The sequence below is a fragment of the Anarrhichthys ocellatus genome, unplaced genomic scaffold, assembly GCF_004355925.1.
Source record: "Anarrhichthys ocellatus isolate YVR2014 unplaced genomic scaffold, GSC_Weel_1.0 scaffold49, whole genome shotgun sequence".
In the NCBI taxonomy this organism is placed as follows: domain Eukaryota; kingdom Metazoa; phylum Chordata; class Actinopteri; order Perciformes; family Anarhichadidae; genus Anarrhichthys; species Anarrhichthys ocellatus.
In genome coordinates this window covers 2,987,052-3,006,139 of record NW_022280079.1, presented here as the reverse complement: position 1 = coordinate 3,006,139, position 19,088 = coordinate 2,987,052, and the positions used below count along the sequence as shown (strand labels likewise).

The following is a 19,088-nucleotide window of genomic DNA, read 5'->3' as shown; positions in this document are numbered from 1 at the left end:
TACTGTTGATGCGCGTCCCATGCCGGAAATTGTACTTTCCCACATTGTTTTGTTTAGCCCCATCTAACGTGCTTAAGCAATTCATTTTAGTCTAATGTGTTTTTCTGAAAATATTTCATCCATCACATCTGTTGGGTTACGGTAGGTTTTGCGCATGCTCACCACAAACATCAGCCGAAAGGAAGAGGATGGCGGAGGATGGGAGGGATGAGTCGCTGGCCACTGACGATGAGCCAGACCACACAGTTGCAGACGGGAGCAACAGCCTGAACAACAGCCTGAACAACACGGTAAAACAGTAGCTTCCCCTTCCCCTTTTAGTCAAACTGGTTTTGCCATTAGAGGAAATAGACGTTGTTTTAACGTGACAGCTTCAGTTTAAAGCTAGCTTAAATGTTTCATAGCTACAAGCTAACTGGAAGAATGCTTGATTGATTTGGCACAATTCAGAGAACGTTAATATGTTTAACCGTTTCAATGTCTTCGTCACAATGGACTCTGAGCTCCTGTGTGACTCACCCAGTCTACTGTTACTTTCACGCTAACATTAGCTTGCTTAATAAATTGTGTTTCATAGTTCATGTGGACAGCTGTTAGCTAACGTCAGTAGCCTAACTCTACAAAAGAAAGGTGAAACACGAATGTGCAGACTAGTGGGAACAACGACTCAAGTGTCTCATAGAGGTTGGTACTGATGCTGTGTGATGTGACGGTTCAGATGGTGGAAGAGGGCTCCACTCTCCTGCACACAATGGAGATCTGTGTTGCTGAGGCTGAGAGAAGGAACGGCAAAAACACCGTAAACATGCAGGAGACGTTCACTGTGTACCTCGTGGAAACACGGTGAGAAAAGCCCCCCCCCCCTCTTTATTATTTGACAGGAAGTGCTGTGGCTTGAGCTGAGATGGTTCGATATCTTTACTCCATATTGTTATAGCTCTGCGGTGCATGAATGTTGTCACTGTGCTAAAACAACGTGTACTTTTTGTCCCCTGTGACTCTTAAAGGCCAATGGATGCAGTTGCCGAAGGTCGCAACCCGGCCCCGGACTCCCTGTGGAGGAGATACAGTGAATTTGAGCTGCTGCGGAACTACCTGTTAGTTACTCATCCATACATCGTGGTACCCCCTCTGCCTGAGAAGAGGGTGAGTTCAGTGTCCCTCTGCTTTCCCAACCCCTGTTTAGTGACACGCGGAGGATTGCGGCCTTGCTTTGTGTCCTTCAAGAAACGTCTAATATAATGTGGCAGTACAAGAATAAACTGGATGAGAACCCACCAATGGCTTCTGGCAAACTTCTGGTAAATTAAGTCCTCCAAAATCAACCATTATGGAGCTTGATTTCTTGTTTGTTTGCTCCTTTTATTTTGAAACGAGCTGCCACAGAGTTATTAGGTTGGATAGAAAACAGCTGCCAACTAGGGTGGGAAATGAAAACATCTATGATAGACTAGTTAGTTTTAAGTTACAGGGAACTTGATTAAAAGACCTTGACTAATAAAGTTAGTGTTAATAATGAGATCAATAAGCAAGGCTAACACCAGGCCAGGTCCATGATTTTGTAAAGGTAGAATAGTGGCTTATCTCCAAGGCTTTTCTGGAGGTTTTTATAGAAGTAATCGGCACACGCTTTAGTCATTTCAATGGCTTATAGTGTGGAAGACAGGGAGAATGGTTAAACTCTATGCATTTAAAAAATGATCGACTGAAGTAAAGAAAAAGCACCAATGTCAAGCGAGAAGTTGAATTGCAGGCAGTCTCTCTGTTCTCTTGCCTGCAGGCAGAGTTCGTGTGGCACAAGCTGTCGGCAGACAACATGGACCCAGACTTTGTGGAGCGTCGCCGGGTCGGGCTGGAGAACTTCCTGCTTCGTGTTGCATCACATCCAGTCCTCTCCAATGACAAGATCCTCCACCACTTCCTCACTGAGGTACGTGCTGCTGCTCCAGCTCAGTCAAGCAGGGCTGTCAATGGTCAAAAGTTAAATACATATTCGAATAGTAAAAACAAAACAGATGTTCAAATACGAAAATCAATATTCGATTGTGAAAAAGAATCAGCACTGTCTGTCTGCCTCATGCATGAGGAGAGTCACACAACGTCACTTTCAGTAGTTGAAAATTAAATGTAATGTTAGGTCAAGCTGAGCTTGATGCTTGTACTTTTTAAACAGAAAACACTTGTTTTATATTGTGATATATACAACAAGAAGGAAACTTCCGGCCGATCTCCCTGCAGCTAGCTGCCACCCTATTTAGGGTTCCTCATCCATTGCAGCACTTTTTAAAGGGAGTGACAGAAATAAATAGGCCCAATCCCAGTGTCCTCCCTAAGGCCTTAAACCCTGAACCCTCAGAGACTGAACTGACTCACCTGGTAAATAGTTATGTGTGAGCTTGAGCACTTTACTTCAACATGTCACGTTACCATAACATCATAATATGGTATGTACATTTGCGGATGTGTTAGGTGCTTAGTTAACCACTGCACATGTGTGTAAGGCAGTCGTTCTAGAGCAGTGTAATGGCAGTAGTTGCTGTTGTTGACATTGAGCTAAAGTTTCAGTAAAAGTCTTAAACATGTACAGTTCAATCAGGAGAGACAAGTGAATGATTACTAGTTAACATTTATTATGACAGATGCTGCGTTAATGAGTTACACAGAAATTCTTGTGATCAAGTTGTGATTGCCCTGGCAACAATACAAATCCCCCCGTGGAGTCCAGACAATGGTGGTGATGGTGGCTGATGAGGTTGATAGAATGATGAAGCTGCAAAGATTTGGCAGAGATGGGGAGGTGGAGGGTTGCGTAACAGCAGCTTGAACGTACTGAAGGTAGAGAGACAATCATATTTAAGAGAGACAGCGGCAAGATGATAGGCTAACGATGTCCTTGTGGCGTTGTGCTATTGGCTAGAGAGACCAGCTGATCTCAACAGCTGATCATGAATGACAGCAAGGATATAATGAGTGTGCCTGCATGAGGAGTGATGGCAGATGTATGGTAAATAAACTACGGACTTAGGCATGCAAGAGTATAGTCTTCCTGTCTGAACTTACACTAGAGCTTTATTTGTCGCTGGAGTTATTGAGCATGTTGTATACTTTTTACTGCCTGATTTGAACATCTTCCAGGCTCACGGTATGAGAAGTAATAGTCAAATGTTTGATGAATAAAGTTGTGTGATATCGTCTCTGCTTGCATTCCTGTGATTTTATCTATCATCGTGAATCCTTAATGTTTGTGTAGACTTAATATGACAGGCTGAACACATCTGCAGTTCTTTGTTTACCTTTTTTTTTTTTTACGCCTCCAGGCTTCCCCTGGTTACCCCATGTTTAACATCACATTGCAATGAATTGTGGGTAATTCCCTTGGGTAAAATATGCAGACTTACAGAAAGTCTTCATAAAGGGCTCAAAATATCTGCAAGAAAGCCCCCAAACAGTCGAGGATTTGACAGTGGGACAGCTCTAAATCCTCACGGACTTTGCAGGAGCGCCCCTCAAAGGGATTGGGCCATAGGATCAGGATCTCTGATAAAAGTTCAAAACGGCTCTACACAGTGCATAGTTCACTGGAGGCCAGTAAGACACGGTGTCATGAACATAATGTTATGTGGTGGTGTAGTAGATGGACCCAAACGCATGCTCACACAGCAGATTTAATCCAACCAAGGTCTTTATTATATATGTGGAGATTTAAACAGAAAACAATACACAAATAAACTACGGCACCGTGTCCAGAGGCCAAAGCCTCTTCTTAGTTCTCCCTGAGTCGGGAGGGAAACTCAACCGAGGAAGGATGATGCAGCCTCCGGTGTCGGGAGGGAAGCTCCACCGAACTCACGGCTGGAAAAGGGTCCAAGAAGGAAACAAAACGGCCCCGACCGGTGTACTCCGTGGTATTACGCAGGAGTGCTGCAGACAGCCAGAAAGGTTAGACATAAATCTTCACTGAAAACGCTGTTCAGACTTACGTGGACTAGAACCGGACTGACAACGCGCCGGAGGACAGCTGGGGTATTTAAGTCCGTCGGAGATGATCACTGGAACTCCCCACAGCTGAGCCTGGGGAGAGGGGCGTGGTTGGAGACGGAACTCGGGGGTGGAAAACTATAGGATGACACAAAAACAAAACATAAGCACATGGCCTTCAAATAACAAAACTGACAGGGGAAAAAACAGAGGAGCACACACTAGGTCAGACCGGGATCCTAACACATAATGTGCAAAAGCATTTTTAGAATGAATATCCAAACGTCGTCCTGGGCAAGTTTTGACCGCCCTACAGTCAAGTGATCATCAATACGGATCAGTGGCTCATTGAATAACTTTTTTTCACGGTGTGTGTGGCAGGAACACGGCTGGAAGGAAGTGGTGTATGAGACAGGATTTCAGGCAAAGGTAATCTGTGGAATATCTATCTATCTCTCCATACAAAGATGTTCTGTGCTGACAGAGCTTGACCACCTCCTGTTCCTTCTCTTTCAGGCAGATTCCAGACTGAGAGCTCTCAGTGCCACCTTCAGGGTGAGAAATCCAGACAAGTAAGTTAGTGTTTCTGACACACCATGGAAGAAGGGCTCAACTGGTCAAAAGTTTAATGTCAAAATAATTCATCCCTTGTTTTTGAGAGTTGGAGCTGTGTGTTTATCAAAGCTGACTTGATGTAATAAGATTATTTTCCAGTTCCTGAAATGTGCTCCACCCAGTGTGGATCAATTTAGGGCAGCAACTAACAACTATTGTCATTATCAATTATTATTATTATTTTCTTGATTCAATTAAACATCAATAAACATATATATATAATAAAAAAATACCAAGCGCAAGCAAGAGCACCTTTTAATGATTAATTGATTATTAAAATAATAATAAATACTGTTACAATCGGCTGAAAAGAAAAAGTCAACTTATGAAAAAATACATATCTAGGTAGAAAGAAGGTAAGGGAATTGTAATCACCGTCTCTTGTACATGTCCTCGTTCTCAGACGCTTCATGGAGATGAAACACTACAGCGATGAGCTGCAGTCTCACACATCTCAGCTGCTCCGAGCACGAGCAGTAAGTCTCTATACCTCTCTCTCTTCCTTCATGCTTCACATCTAAAAGAGTAGACGCCACAAGCAAAAAACGTTGTTTTTCATACACTGATCAATTTAGAGATTGTCGGTTCAGACTACTGGAAAGAAACATTCATTGTCTAAAACATTTTACGACATTGTCTATTTGCGTTTGTGGATTTCCCTTAAAATCACCAAAGGTTACTAAATTCATTAGATAATGCTTAATTTGCATATTTCCATGGAGATGTCTATTAGTGCAGTTATTTTTTATACGGTATATAAAAGAAAACACTCCTGACACCCGCTTGGCTTCTCAGGCTGGAAATCTGAATTCCATCAAGAAATATTCGCTATACTTTTTAATAGGTTGAACACTTGCTGTCATGTATTTTCTGTGTCTCTTCTAGAGGGTGGCAGATCGTCTCTACGGTGTTTACAAGGTCCACGGGAACTACGGAAGAGTCTTCAGGTTTTTTAAAGCACATCTTTAAAAAATGACCAACAGAGGATCAGAATTGCTGATTCATGTTTATTGTTTCCAATGTCCCATTGTCAAGTCAAATCTTGGTGTGCACTGTTAGGTCGATAGGCGTCGTCGAAGAATAACTTATATTGCTATAGAACAAAAGGAATACAGCACACTGTCAGTCAGAGATATTTTATATTAACAAGGTTTTGGTACATCAGGTTATTTTACCAGACTAAAGGAGAGAATATCTTAAATAGGTTGGTGGACCCATGTGGACACAGTTCACACTACAAACTGACCTCACTCAATCAATCAAATCAGTTAAGTATCATATCACATCACAGCAACATAGGCCAAAAATATGAACTCATTATTATCTCTTTATCCTAAAAGCTTCATGTTGCTTTAGCAGCAAGTTTAAGATCGCCACCTCTATATAGTAGGCTTACAGCTACCTTTTCAAGATAATATTTTCTCAAATGCAGCAGTGTGTGTGTGTGTGTGTGTGACAGCGTCTCCTCTGTGTGTTCACTGCAGCGAGTGGAGCGCCATAGAGAGAGAGATGGGAGATGGACTGCAAAGTGCAGGTCATCACATGGATGCGTGAGTATTTGACGCATAATCCCATCTGTCTCTGTGATCATGGTTTTGTGCAATCTAACACATACATTTAACACGTACTGCAGGATTGGTACTGCCACTGCCAACTGTGTCGCTTGTTAATGCAGATGTTGTTTTTTGTCACTGACCTGTAGATATGCAGCCTCAATAGATGATATCTTAGAAGAGGAGGAACATTACGCAGACCAACTGAAAGAATATCTTTTCTATGCTGAAGCTCTGAGGTAAGACACACTTTTTATCTTCACACAAGATTTTAAAGACATGGTGGCTCCGTGAACATTATAATGTCCCCAGTTGAAGCCTGAGACAGTACTTGATACATACTTGTTTAAGGCCCTCTAACCACACTCTTTAAGAAAGGAGAGTTCAGATGTTTATGTCGCCACATAGTTGCTGAGATTCCTTAGAGCATTCCTGTGAGCAACTGGAGGAAAGACGTTGGCAAGGAAATTTGAAATAATTTGCCCCAAAGAACTGAAATCGACGAGCAAAAAAGCCAACACGCAAAAACAAAGGCTTCTAGTTTCATGGGAGTAAACTGGTAATCCCGTACTGGTTTATGTTCTCCCACTTGCGCTGATCCACACTGGGTGTGGTGATCCTCATGTGGGTGGAGAGACTTTAGACAGTGTGTACACACAGTCCCTGTAATATTATACTGATACCACACAAGTCCTTTAATGTTGTATAACCGCTGATACCAGTCCAATCCGATACCTACATTAAGTTAAAGGTTCTCTATACAATATTCAGAGCTTTAATATAGCATAAAATAACTATTACTCCACTGTATCTTTATATAGAGGAGTAATGTCTCCCGTAATCAGAGCGTCTCTGTGCTTTGTTGACACAGCCGGGCTGGCTGGTTCCCCCTCAGGTAAACACTGTTAGCACTGACAGCTCGCCGCGTGCCGTGTGGAGGCAATATATACACGCACAGAATTTTTAGATGAAACATGATGTGACGCGATCCGCTGTAGAGAAGACGTCTCACTCTGTTCACCCTCCACAGTCCACCCCCGGTTGTACAGTGGTGTTACAGACTGGAGGGTCCTACCCTCACAAAACATCTTTGGCTGAGTACAGACAACAAGCTAGTTTATTAAGGTCTGATATCAAGTTACTCACGTAGTCTACAACGAATCCGCTTCTACATGAATGCCTTGTACATTGCTCTCTGCTAATAATCATTAGAGAGCATTATATTTAGAGAATTTAGACATTTAGCGTTTTATTTAGAGAATAATAATAGAGCAAAGCGAATCTGTGCATTTTGGCAACTTTACTGTCTAAACTGAGAGTCACCAGTGCGCTCATTGAATTTTTCACAACAACACACTCTTAATTCTCACCCAACGTACAGCAGAATGCTTGCACTGTAGATTCCAACTGTAGTAAAGTTCAGTAAAGTAAGGATCAGAATTTGATCGGCTTTATTTGAGCTAATACCAATATGCCTGGATCTGCTAAAATATCAGAATTCCACAAATATTAAGGTGACGTTAACATTTTGTAAAACGTCTTGAATATTCCTGGAATTTTGCAACGCAAAACACATCTGTGTTCTCTGGATATTGGCACTCTGTGTTCCTCTACTATGTTAAAGTGTGCATGACATTATGTAGCATGCTTTCTTTGGCAGGGCCGTGTGCAGGAAACACGAGCTGACCCAGTTTGAGCTTGAGATGGCCTCCCAAGACCTCATCTCCAAGAAGCAGCAACAGGAGGAGCTAGCTACCGGGGTACACTATACTCATGTCATATATGTAATCCTTCACTCTGAAGCAGGGATGGCTGCTTTTGTCATGTCAAACCGAGGCAAGACAACTTCCAGACCGTTGTGGTTTCCTGTGTTCACACCTTCCTTAGATTGTGCGGACGTTCTCCTTCAAAGGCATGACCAACAAGCTTTTTGGCCAAGAGGCCCCTGAGCAGAGGGAGGCCAGGCTGAAGCTGCTGGAGGAGCTGATCGCAGAGGGGGAAGAGACCGTCAAGGAGAAGACGGTTGAGTGCGAGTGAGTCATGGATACTGCTTAAAGGGGTCGATCTGATGTTTAGAAGTGACTTGTAGTCAGTGTATTACCAAGCAATGTACTGCTGTGGACGTATTTTAGACAGCTAAAAAAATCTATATTAGTTTAGGTGTACTCTATATTTAGAATATTTTCACCACTTTACCTTGCTCGGTATAGCTCACTCTTCAAAGCAACCAGACTCCTTGACAGAAACAGTTATGTTACCTCATAGAACACAGGAGTTGCTGGACTATCTTTGCCTCAGTTGGTTAGTTTGTTTGTGTTATTGCGTGACTTTGTTTTTTTTAACCTGTTAAGGCCTTTACACACCGGGGACGTGGCCATTAAACAAAACAAAAATGCAAAAATACTTGCCTGTGAATAGTTTGCATCAAAACTAATCACACTGGCAGCGATGCAAATTTGCGACAATTTAGCTGAGTCAGAGGAACAAATACTTGAATCCTTTCTACCCAGAGCAGTGCCTGGGTAGAAGTTACTCTAAGCTATTATATTGAGTTTCCTTTTAGCGAAATGCTCTGAGTGAATTCGAGTTTCCCCTGGTCAACAGTTACACAGTGTATATGTCTAGGGCTTTTATTGTGAAAGGTAAGAACAGAAGCAGTGGATCTGGTCTGTGCTTACTTTGTCAAGGCTGAAAGGAGTAATGAAGTTTACCGTCTAGGTTTCGGAGCACAGAGCCTCCGTGTTTTGAATATGTCCATTCCTAGCAACGTGATAGGTTGACACCTTTTATTAGTGGTGTGAAAGCTCCGGGAAATCGATCTCCATCTGGAAAAAAACCCCGTTGTTTTTTCGCTGTGCTACTCATGACAAAAACAACGACAACATTATTGGTGCGATTACTTCGCAGGTCAATATTTTTTTTGAGCTTTCACACAATACGTGACTGTCTGTCAGTTTCTCCAAACTATACACTGACTTTGAGTCGGAAGACTAGAAAAGTGCTATTCAAGTACAAGACCATTAACCATGAATCATTGTGAGGTTTATCATTTACCATTTATCATTACCATATCATTATTGTATGAGAAGTACCTCATACAACCACACTTCTAAACATCCAAAATATCCCTTTACTGCAGCCTAAAGGGTTTTTCTGACATCTAAAAAGCACATGTCCTGTCCATGTCAATGGTTATAGATGATTAGATTTTCCCATTTCGTGTGTGTGCTTTATTTGGCGTGTTTCCCTTTAGAGAGCACGTTGAAAGGGCGTGGGTGGATATGCAGCGCTTTAAGGAGCAGAAAGACAAAGATCTGCGAGAAGCGCTCATCAACTATGCCGTCATGCAAATCAGCATGTGCAAAAAGGTACAGAACAGCGCATCAGCTATGGGAAGGTGACAGGACAACTCTAGTGTTCATGTTCATGATCAAGTGTTTCTTCTCTCTTCCTTTAGGGAATACAAATGTGGAGCAATGCCAAAGAATGTTTCCTCAAGATGTAAAGTTGAAGCCATATTCAAAGGATTTTCACCCTCAGTGATGCTCAGTTGGGAATGCTGGGAAATGATGCTAATGTCTGCTGGTTGAGGTTTTAAAACAACCGTAGCAAAGTAACAACATTGCATATAAAGATAATGTAGTTTTAAGTACACAAAAAGTAGGGATTTGCTTTCACTGTTAAAGGGAAAGTTCACCCCAAAATGAATAAGACATATTTATGTTCCTCTCACCTGTAGTGCTATTTATCAATCTAGATAGTTTTGGTGTGAGTTGCCGAGAGAAGGCAGAGAAACATGAAAACCTCCATGAAACTGCTCACAACAAAGTCTGTGGATTATCTTGAGTAACCGAGGTGGTGATTTCTGGGAAGAGATGTTGACTTTTTCAAATGTATTCAGTGCCATCTAGTTCTATTATACTGAAGAGAAGGCAGACCGATATCTCCAACACTCAACACACAAGTAGATTGATAAATAGAACTACAGGTGAGAGGAAAAATGTGTAATTTTGGAGTGAACGCTCCCTTTAATCTTTTGTGGAGTGATACGGCTCAGGGAGGTGGAGGATCACGCAAAGCACATGACTGGGACACCGGAGACCAGGGTTGACTTTATCAATATTTAACCAAGACCATTTTCTCTCTCCTTAAAAGAGGGACTTCAACAATTCTTACAGACAGAAATACAGCCAACGCTGAAGTGAAGAGATGAACATGAACGTGAAGTAATCCAGATGATCTGCTGTTAAACAGATAAAACACCTGACCAGTGTCACCTCATAGACTAGGACATACTACCATCTAGTGGTCAAAATGTTGTGGTCTATACAGCTACAACTATTGACATACAGCTGACTTTTTTATATATATATATATACGTAAACATGCAAAATGGCTTCTACAGACATAATCATCCAGATTTTAACTCCTAAATATCAAACATGTTTCAAATGATCACGTCGGCCCCGTTCAGGAGGTTTAAGACTAGATCTGGAACCCCCAACATTACCTGATAATCTGTGGCGAACGTCAAGACCAATTAAAGTCCCAGACCAGATTTGTCTTCTGATTGTTGGGACGGGTAAACCGGCCCAGAACTCCTGTAGTCTGAGCGCAGCTTTCGCTTACTACTTACACTTAAAATCTGTCACTGTTTTATTATGAAATGTTTTTTTGTGTATCAGACTATTAAGAGCAAAACTAAGACTGGCCTAACAATACAGAGCAGTCTGAAATATCTTTGTGAAGCCGGACCCAGAGGCGTGTTGCGTATTTTATCAGTTCTTCATTAGCTAACATGCAGTGCTGTCCCCCCATAATATCAAATTGCAAGATGCCTCTTTTTTGTCCTCTTTCTACTCCTTTGACAATGTTCATGACGTATAAGGTCGCATTGCACTCTGGACTAGTAATGCTCATAAATCCATTATTTCTTGGTGAGCCGTCACGAGAATGTCTTGCAGTCCATAAGAGTTCATGTTTACTTGTCTTGGTTTATTGTGATGAGTGAGTGTGGAATTTGACCAGAACTAAAAGACAGCAATGAATTGAATGAAAGCTGAGCTACAGGTGTGAAAGTGACTTGAGCTGCCTAAATATTAATCTGATTTTTTTTTTTAAAAACATCATCTAAATTGCATTACATTTCCTCCACTTCCCTCTGCCGTGAGCTACTTGCTTACATGAATACATCTATCAAAGTGAGGAGGCTGTAAGATGTTGGTTCCATGTGGTGCTGTCCAGTATGCTGCACGTAAGAGTCATGATACTCAGTCTAAGATTTTTAGTTCACTTTCATTGAATTTAACCTCCATTTATTGACCTGTCTTACATGTTCCACCTGTTTCATTAACATTTTATTTTCTGTTTGGGAGGCGTGCCAGCAATAAGCTTTGTGTGCATTAATGACATTTTCATAACTCCATTTGTCCATGCCCTTTTATATTTTAAATTTGAATGCTTGATTTGGATGTATTGCTATTGATTGTTCTATTTATTTAAATAAAAATGTGTCACACCACACGACAGTATTTGTATGTAATTTTTCTTGTGTACTTAGAATACACAACATTGACAAAGAAATACAAATTAATTTTTTATAATCCAGAAATAGTCTGATCTTAATCTTAATTCTAATATTACATATAGAAGACATAATTTGACACAAATACACACATCAGTACAGTACAACACTCACCACGTTTTGTAGAAAATATTTAAATATTTAAATATATTTTCTTTGTAATTGTAATATTTAACGCTTGATTGTTGGCTTTGAGATCATGTTGTGCAACAAAGATTTAATCTAAAAACCTAAAAAATCTTGTGTGGTTGATAATAATAAAGCTTATTTATAGAACACATATCAAAACAAACATCAAGGTGTTTCACAGACAGACATAACTCAAGTTTCCACATCAATATATATTTACAAACACATGGATAAATCCTAACGAGGTCTGTAAACTACAAGTAGCCTACAGATTGGATCTAACAGGAAGTGACTGTTTATTTGACTTCCGGTTTATTCTTTGAAGGCGGCTGAAAACTGTCCTATTTGACCTCAGTTTTTTGTGCCCCCTGCTGCTGCTGCCTGCTCTCGTCTACTTTCCAGGCGAGAAGCAGCTCATCTCAAACGAGCCTACTGGAATTGGGCCAGAAAGTACAAGCGACCTTTAAAACCCACAATGCACTGCTGCCCCAGCAGTCAAACCTCTTCCGGGTTTGCACAGCACCCCACCTGCGTGGTATCAGACTGAAGTAATATCAACAAACTCTCTAATTATGAATGGAGACGAGGACAAGGAGTTCAACGTGTTTGTGGCTCTCCACGCCGGGGCCCTGCAGTCCTCAAGGATCCCCACAATCTACTGGAGGAGCCTCCATCACAAAATCACCAACGAGGTCTGTCACCCGGCAAACTGCACCCTGTCACACGTTGAGCTGTGAGAAAAAGTCACTCTTATGGTTTAATGACTGTAGTTCAGCCGTTTAACACACCGCAGTTAAACAGAAATATACATTTTGTCATACTGTCCGTCTTTTCAACTAGATTGAACAACGGCAGTTCAGAGGAAAATAAGGCCATGACAGATGATATCCTTTTATCTAAAATAAGCACCACCTTATCTTAAGTTACGCTGACACCCGGCTAATATCTGCGATGGTAGCTTCACTAGCTTACATCTGCTAAGGGAAGCAATCTCGCCTTAAAAGAGACAGTTACACTTTTGCTTCATTGTTTGCAAACACACGCATCGGATAAAACATGGCTAAAACTTTACCAAATGTATATGTTCCTGGGTTCAACTCGGGATGTATTGTAGCCACTAATCGGTCTGTTGTTTAATGAACTTTCCATCTGCACCTCCTATTGCCACGTTGTGATGTGTGTATGCGTTTTGTATCGTTACGTGTTCAATAATTGGATGGGAAGAAACTTTGAAATTTTAAATAAGTGCTACTTGCGGTATTTGATGTATGCCGAGGTTGAAGAGTGGAACTAACAATGTGTTAAACTCGTTTAGGAGTGCTGAAGATGAGAAGAAATCTAACTTTAAAATTGACAAATTCTCTAATGGTTTTTGGTGGTGACATGATGAAAACATGAATATTGTTGTTGCATGCACTAGATTTACGATGCTGGGGAAGTTTTTGGAATCGGGCATTTCCAACAAGAAGAAGACGAGGAAGGTGGAGAGGATGAGGAGAGGAAGAAGGACAATCCTGGAGCAGTGTTCCGCTGTAAAGTGGTTGTGACCCAAGAGAGTGGGCTGCAGGTCTCCGAGCCGACCAGGTGAGGGCGCCATCGGCCAGACAACCCCCCTTGACCAAAGGATTTAACAGTATTTTATTTAATCAATGAAAAAAACATAAATAATCATGAATAAATTGAGTATATAACAATATGAGTATATCATTATTATTGTGAAATGTTATTTCATCATTCGATCAATAAATTTTATTTAAAATGGAGATTCACCATGCAGCATGGTCCAATACACTTTACAATTTAAAAACTAAATACATAGAACAAAGCACACAACATATTACAACAATAAACTTTGAAAGTAAAACATCGGTGCTAAAGTGATATTCAAAGGGAGATGGACCCGTGGAGGCTGTTGCATTGCCTACTCTACACACTTCAGGAAGGCTGTTGGGCAACTGTGGCTAAGTGGAGAGCAGGGCCATCCTTCAATCAGAGGCTAGTTGCATGTCACTGTGTCCTTGAGCAAGACACTTAACCCCAAAATTGCTCCCGTAGCTGTGATGGGATCTGAATTGTAAGTCGCTTTGGATAAAAGCATCTGCTAAATGACTGTATTGTAATGTTATAAAGCGAATCATAATAACTTAATAGAAAAAAATGATATTTTTTATTTAATTATAGACATTTTGTTTTTCATTCCCTTTTTCATTTCAAAACATTTCCCCAGATTACACATTTCATGTCAAGTTTTATTTCACAATGTCACTTTTCATAAATGACATTTAATTTCATAATATCACTTTGTAATACATAATGTCTCTTTCCATGACAGTGGTGTTGTCACCGCCCTCCCTCCTTTCAGGAAATGGTAAACTGTCGTACCAGAGGCTTAAAATTGTCAGCTTTTGAGGAATATCATCGCATGCAAATCATAACCACGAGAAGAGACGGTGTAAATTTATGCAACGTGTATTTAAACTCATTTTCTCAATCTCTACCATCATTTCACATGAGTGCTGAAGTTTAGCTAACTCTGGTGTAAACCTCCTTTTAAAAATGACGACAGCCATGCTGGTGTGTGACATTCATCAACAGCGTAGCCTACACAGAGCCTAATTGGCTGGAAAGACCTCTCGTGAGAAGAGATGTGTAAACACAGACGTAGAATCCATATTTTGCTATCGGGGAAACAAATTGAAATAAAACTGACTAAAACCAACTACTAATTCTAACTAAGCGCTGTTGTGGAAGATTTCTGAGTTAATCGGGAGAAGAGAGTTTTGTTCACAAAACAACAATGAAGTCTTCAGAAGATTCAAAGTTGTTTTTTTCCGTTTATTCTCTTGCAAGAGGGAAGAAAGCACATCAGCTACGTATTCAGTAGACTGTGTGAATGCTTCAAAATAAGTAACACACAGGCTCCTTTATTTATACAGCAACAAGTTAGATTCAAAGTGCAGCACCCACGAGGGCTTATCTGCTGCATCCAGCTGACTTTTCACAGCTTTGATACATTCAAGGTGACATGAGGTGTTTTCAACCACCAGTTCTGATTACTGCTTAGTCTGCACTTTCTTTACTCCATGTAAAGAACACTCTGCAAGTAGTTTTGCTACTTTTTCAGTAGCCATTTTCCTTAATAGATGACACGTAAGTTTTCGAGTTCACATCGAGGACACAAAGTTCAAATGCACATTTTACCATTACAGTGCCACAAAATGGTGAAATTGTTGTACATTATGGCTTTATTGACCTACATCATACAGAGGGCGAAATTATTGTACAAATACGATCATTATTGTACGCCTGGCAACAGGCTGCTAGCTGAAGAAACATGGGGATTGTGATTGGCCGAAAGGTGAGAGGGCGGTAACTGTCAAGAAAAGTGAGATATGAAATATAAAACAGTGTGAAATTGTTATTGGGTAAAAATTCCAATATCAAATAAATGCTGACTTTTAAAAGAAGAATTTTGAAATAAAAAATGAGTCCTGCAGTTATAAGGAAAATTAGAAGGATGAAATAACATTTTTTAAAAATGAATTATTCCTTTTTAAGTGATTACTTCGTTTTTAGATATTTATTAAAAAATGCACACTTTGGAGCTCCATAATCAATAATTGTTACAGACCGATTAATCGTTTTTGTCATGTGTACTTTAACACAAGAACACTAAGCGTGGAAAAAAGCTATGTAATATTTTTCTGGAGCAAGTTTTCCGAGTTTTTGCACCGCGAATAAAAACCAGTCATGTTGTGCAGAACGAACATGTTCAATAAGTACACTTATATTGTATAACAACACAGCTCTGTAGTCTGAACCAAGAAGTCAAACTTTATTACTCATTTTAACCTTCACAAAGGCAGCACAGACTAGATCCACTTCTACTATTAACTTTCACAATAAAAGCCCTAGACATACAGACATAGGGAATATTTCTAATTCACTCTGAGCATTTTGCTCAAAGGAAACTCAATAAATTACCTTTCAGTAGGTGAGGTTATATGACTGCCAGACTCTGCTCTGGGTCAATAGGATCCTGGTCATTGGTCCTCTGCCTGCGAGGATCTATTCAAACCTTTTGTTGAAATAGTGTTGCCACTGTTGCAAATTTGCATCTGATGGACATTTATATATTAATTTGAATTAAAAAATGCACCTTAAATTTAGTTTTTACAATGAGCTGCTGACCTGAGCTTCGGTCCATGTTCCACTACCAGTGTCTACCTGGTGGATCACGCCTGGACGTACCGCGTGGACCACGCCCGTCAGCAGCTGGAGCAGTTCCCCGGCCTGCTGCCCAGAATGGCCGACCTCATGGGGGTGGACTTCCACGGCGAGGCCCCTGACCCGGACACGGTGGAGCTGGTGATGGAGCGCATGTGGAAGTACAACCAGACTTATGAACTCTCCCAGGGGGTACGTCAGAAAACCTGATCCACCCTCTCATTCTCGCTTACCACACTTCCTTCTACTGTGGCGGTCCCACAGGGGCCATGGTGTGTCCCTGCATGACATTATTTACTCTACCAGATAGATTAGACAGCCACTATGCAAGTCTACCATTACACTGCTTTTACATGCCAGGATGAGGATTGCAGTAAAAGCGCAAAAAAAAAAAAAGAATACGCAAATTTCGACCAAACTGCTGAAACTCGGAGAGCCGGTGAAAACAACACGGCTATCTTATAATCTTCACGTTCACCATGAAGTGAACACAGATAGGTTTATTATTTATGAGGAATCAAATCATATCTGAGACTAAATGATTTGCCACTCAACAAATGAAGAGAAATCATGTGAACTTATAAAAGAGGATGATTGATACTACTTTTCTAAAAGATCAATTATATTACTAAAAATAGAAAAAATGATTCTTTACAATACCACTCACGATGAAGACTAAAGGTTGTAAAGGTCACAATTGTTTTGTCTTCAGGTGTAAAAACCACAGAACGCTCTACTTGCTGTTTCCGCTGAAGGCTGGGTGTCTACAGGTGTTTGCTCACCTGTAGTTCACCACAGTTTCACAATGTTGCAACGATGTTTAATCTACAATTAGTTAGTTAATTCATTAACTGATTAGTTGAACTCTCCAGGGAACTGAAGAGAGAGGCAGGTTTTTGGTGGGGTGGGTCTCTGCCATTTTAGGTGGCTACCACCTCACCACAAAGAAGTTTGCTCGGTTACTGTCACACTTTTCATAATAAAGCTGACGACATACTTATGTGAAACCGTTGAACCAGCAGCCGTTAGACGTATCAGTAGGTAGACGTATCAGTAGTGAGACAGTGAGATTGGGCTTTAGTTCTCAGCCGATAGCACAATTGCAGACGTAAAAACACATTAGCCTCTCTGTCCTCCTCCTCCTTACTCTTGTCGTCCTGCTGTGTTTTCCCGCACAGTCTCCCGAGGATAAAGTACCGGTGTGGTACATCATGGATGAGTTTGGCTCACGGGTGCAGCACTCCGACCGGCCCAGCTGCAGCATGGCTCCCTTCTTCTACGTTCAGGGCGGGCTGGCCTACTCTGTGCTCTGGCCCCTGCAGGACCTGCAGGGCAGAGGTGAGAACGCACACCACACCACACTATACACATACACACACACACGTATGTATGTATGTGTATATGTGTATATATATGTATGTGTATATGTGTACAGTTGTGTGAAAAAGTGTTTACCCCCTTCCTGATTTCTTATTTTTTTGCATGTTTGTCACACTTAAATGTTTCAGATCATCAAACCAATTTAAATATTAGACAAAGATAATACAAGTAAACACAAAATGCAGTTTTTAAATGAAGGTTATTATTATTAAGGGGGAAAAAAAATCCAAACCTACATGGCCCTGTGTGAAAAAGTGATTGCCCCCTAAACCTAATAACTGGTTGGGCCACCCTTAGCAGCAACAACTGCAATCAAGCGTTTGCGATAACTGGCAATGAGTCTTTTACAGCGCTGTAGAGGAATTTTGGCCCACTCATCTTTGCAGAATTGTTGTAATTCAGCCACATTGGAGGGTTTTCGAGCATGAACCGCCTTTTTAAGGTCATGCCACAGCATCTCAATCGGATTCAGGTCGGGACTTTGACTAGGCCACTCCAAAGTCTTCATTTTGTTTTTCTTAAGCCATTCAGAGGTGGACTTGCTGGTGTGTTTTGGATCATTTTCCTGCTGCAGAACCCAAGTGCGCTTCAGCTTGAGGTCACGAACAGATGGCCGGACATTCTCCTTCAGGATTTTTTGGTAGACAGCAGAATTCATGGTTCCACTTACCACAGCAAGTCTTCCAGGTCCTGAAGCAGCAAAACAGCCCCAGACCATCACACTACCACCACCATATTTTACTGTTGGTATGATGTTCCTTTTCTGAAATGCCGTGTTACTTTTACGCCAGATGTAATTGGACATACTCCTTCCAAAAAGTTCAACTTTTGTCTCGTCAGTCCACAGAGTATTTTCCCAAAAGTCTTGGGGATCATCAAGATGTTTTCTGGCAAAACTGAGACGAGCCTTTATGTTCTTTTTGCTCAGCAGTGGTTTTCGTCTTGGAACTCCACCATGCAGGCCATTTTTGCCCAGTCTCTTTCTTATGGTGGAGTCATGAACACTGACCTTAATTGAGGCAAGTGAGGCCTGCAGTTCTTTGGATGTTGTTCTGGGGTCTTTTGTGACCTCTTGGATGAGTCGTCGCTGCGCTCTTGGGGTAATTTTGGTCGGCCGGCCACTCCTGGGAAGGTTCACCACTGTTCCATGTTTTCGCCATTTGTGGATAATGGCTCTCACTGTGGTTCGCTGGAGTCCCAAAGCTTTAGAAATGGCTTTGTAACCTTTTCCAGACTGATAGATCTCAATTACTTTGTTTCTCATTTGTTCCTGAATTTCTTTGGATCGCAGCATGATGTCTAGCTTTTGAGGATCTTTTGGTCTACCTCACTTTGTCAGGCAGGTCCTATTTAAGTGATTTCTTTATTGAGAACAGGTGTGGCAGTAATCAGGCCTGGGTGTGGCTAGAGAAATTGAACTCAGCTTTCCAAAGATGTGATAAACCACAGTTAATTTATGTTTTAACAGGGGGGGCAATCACTTTTTCACACAGGGCCATGTAGGTTTGGATTTTTTTCCCCCTTAATAATAAAAACCTTCATTTAAAAACTGCATTTTGTGTTTACTTGTGTTATCTTTGTCTAATATTTAAATTTGTTTGATGATCTGAAACATTTAAGTG

The 19,088-nt window shown here is 41.1% G+C and overlaps 2 protein-coding genes across 2 annotated transcripts in view; both read left to right on the top strand.

Annotated features, from left to right (window-relative positions):
* The first annotated feature begins 17 nt into the window (after nucleotides 1–17).
* LOC116395777 (sorting nexin-4-like) lies at nucleotides 18–11,669 on the top strand. The gene is made up of 14 exons (XM_031869882.1): nucleotides 18–290; nucleotides 719–843; nucleotides 1,008–1,146; nucleotides 1,781–1,930; nucleotides 4,360–4,407; nucleotides 4,495–4,550; nucleotides 4,997–5,069; nucleotides 5,479–5,540; nucleotides 6,078–6,143; nucleotides 6,296–6,385; nucleotides 7,807–7,906; nucleotides 8,034–8,179; nucleotides 9,400–9,514; nucleotides 9,604–11,669. The coding sequence occupies exons 1-14, from the start codon at nucleotides 189–191 to the stop codon at nucleotides 9,649–9,651; spliced, it is 1,320 nt and encodes a 439-aa protein (XP_031725742.1). The 5' UTR covers nucleotides 18–188; the 3' UTR covers nucleotides 9,652–11,669.
* Nucleotides 11,670–12,138: 469 nt separating this feature from the next.
* The window catches only part of ttll12 (tubulin tyrosine ligase-like family, member 12), a 14,564-nt gene continuing 7,614 nt past the window's right edge, over nucleotides 12,139–19,088 (top strand). Inside the window, exons 1-4 of the mRNA XM_031869841.1 lie at nucleotides 12,139–12,551; nucleotides 13,280–13,443; nucleotides 16,080–16,278; nucleotides 17,265–17,424. Coding sequence (XP_031725701.1) covers nucleotides 12,432–12,551; nucleotides 13,280–13,443; nucleotides 16,080–16,278; nucleotides 17,265–17,424 — 643 coding nt within the window. The 5' untranslated portion in view covers nucleotides 12,139–12,431. The remainder of the gene's footprint in view (nucleotides 12,552–13,279; nucleotides 13,444–16,079; nucleotides 16,279–17,264; nucleotides 17,425–19,088) is intronic.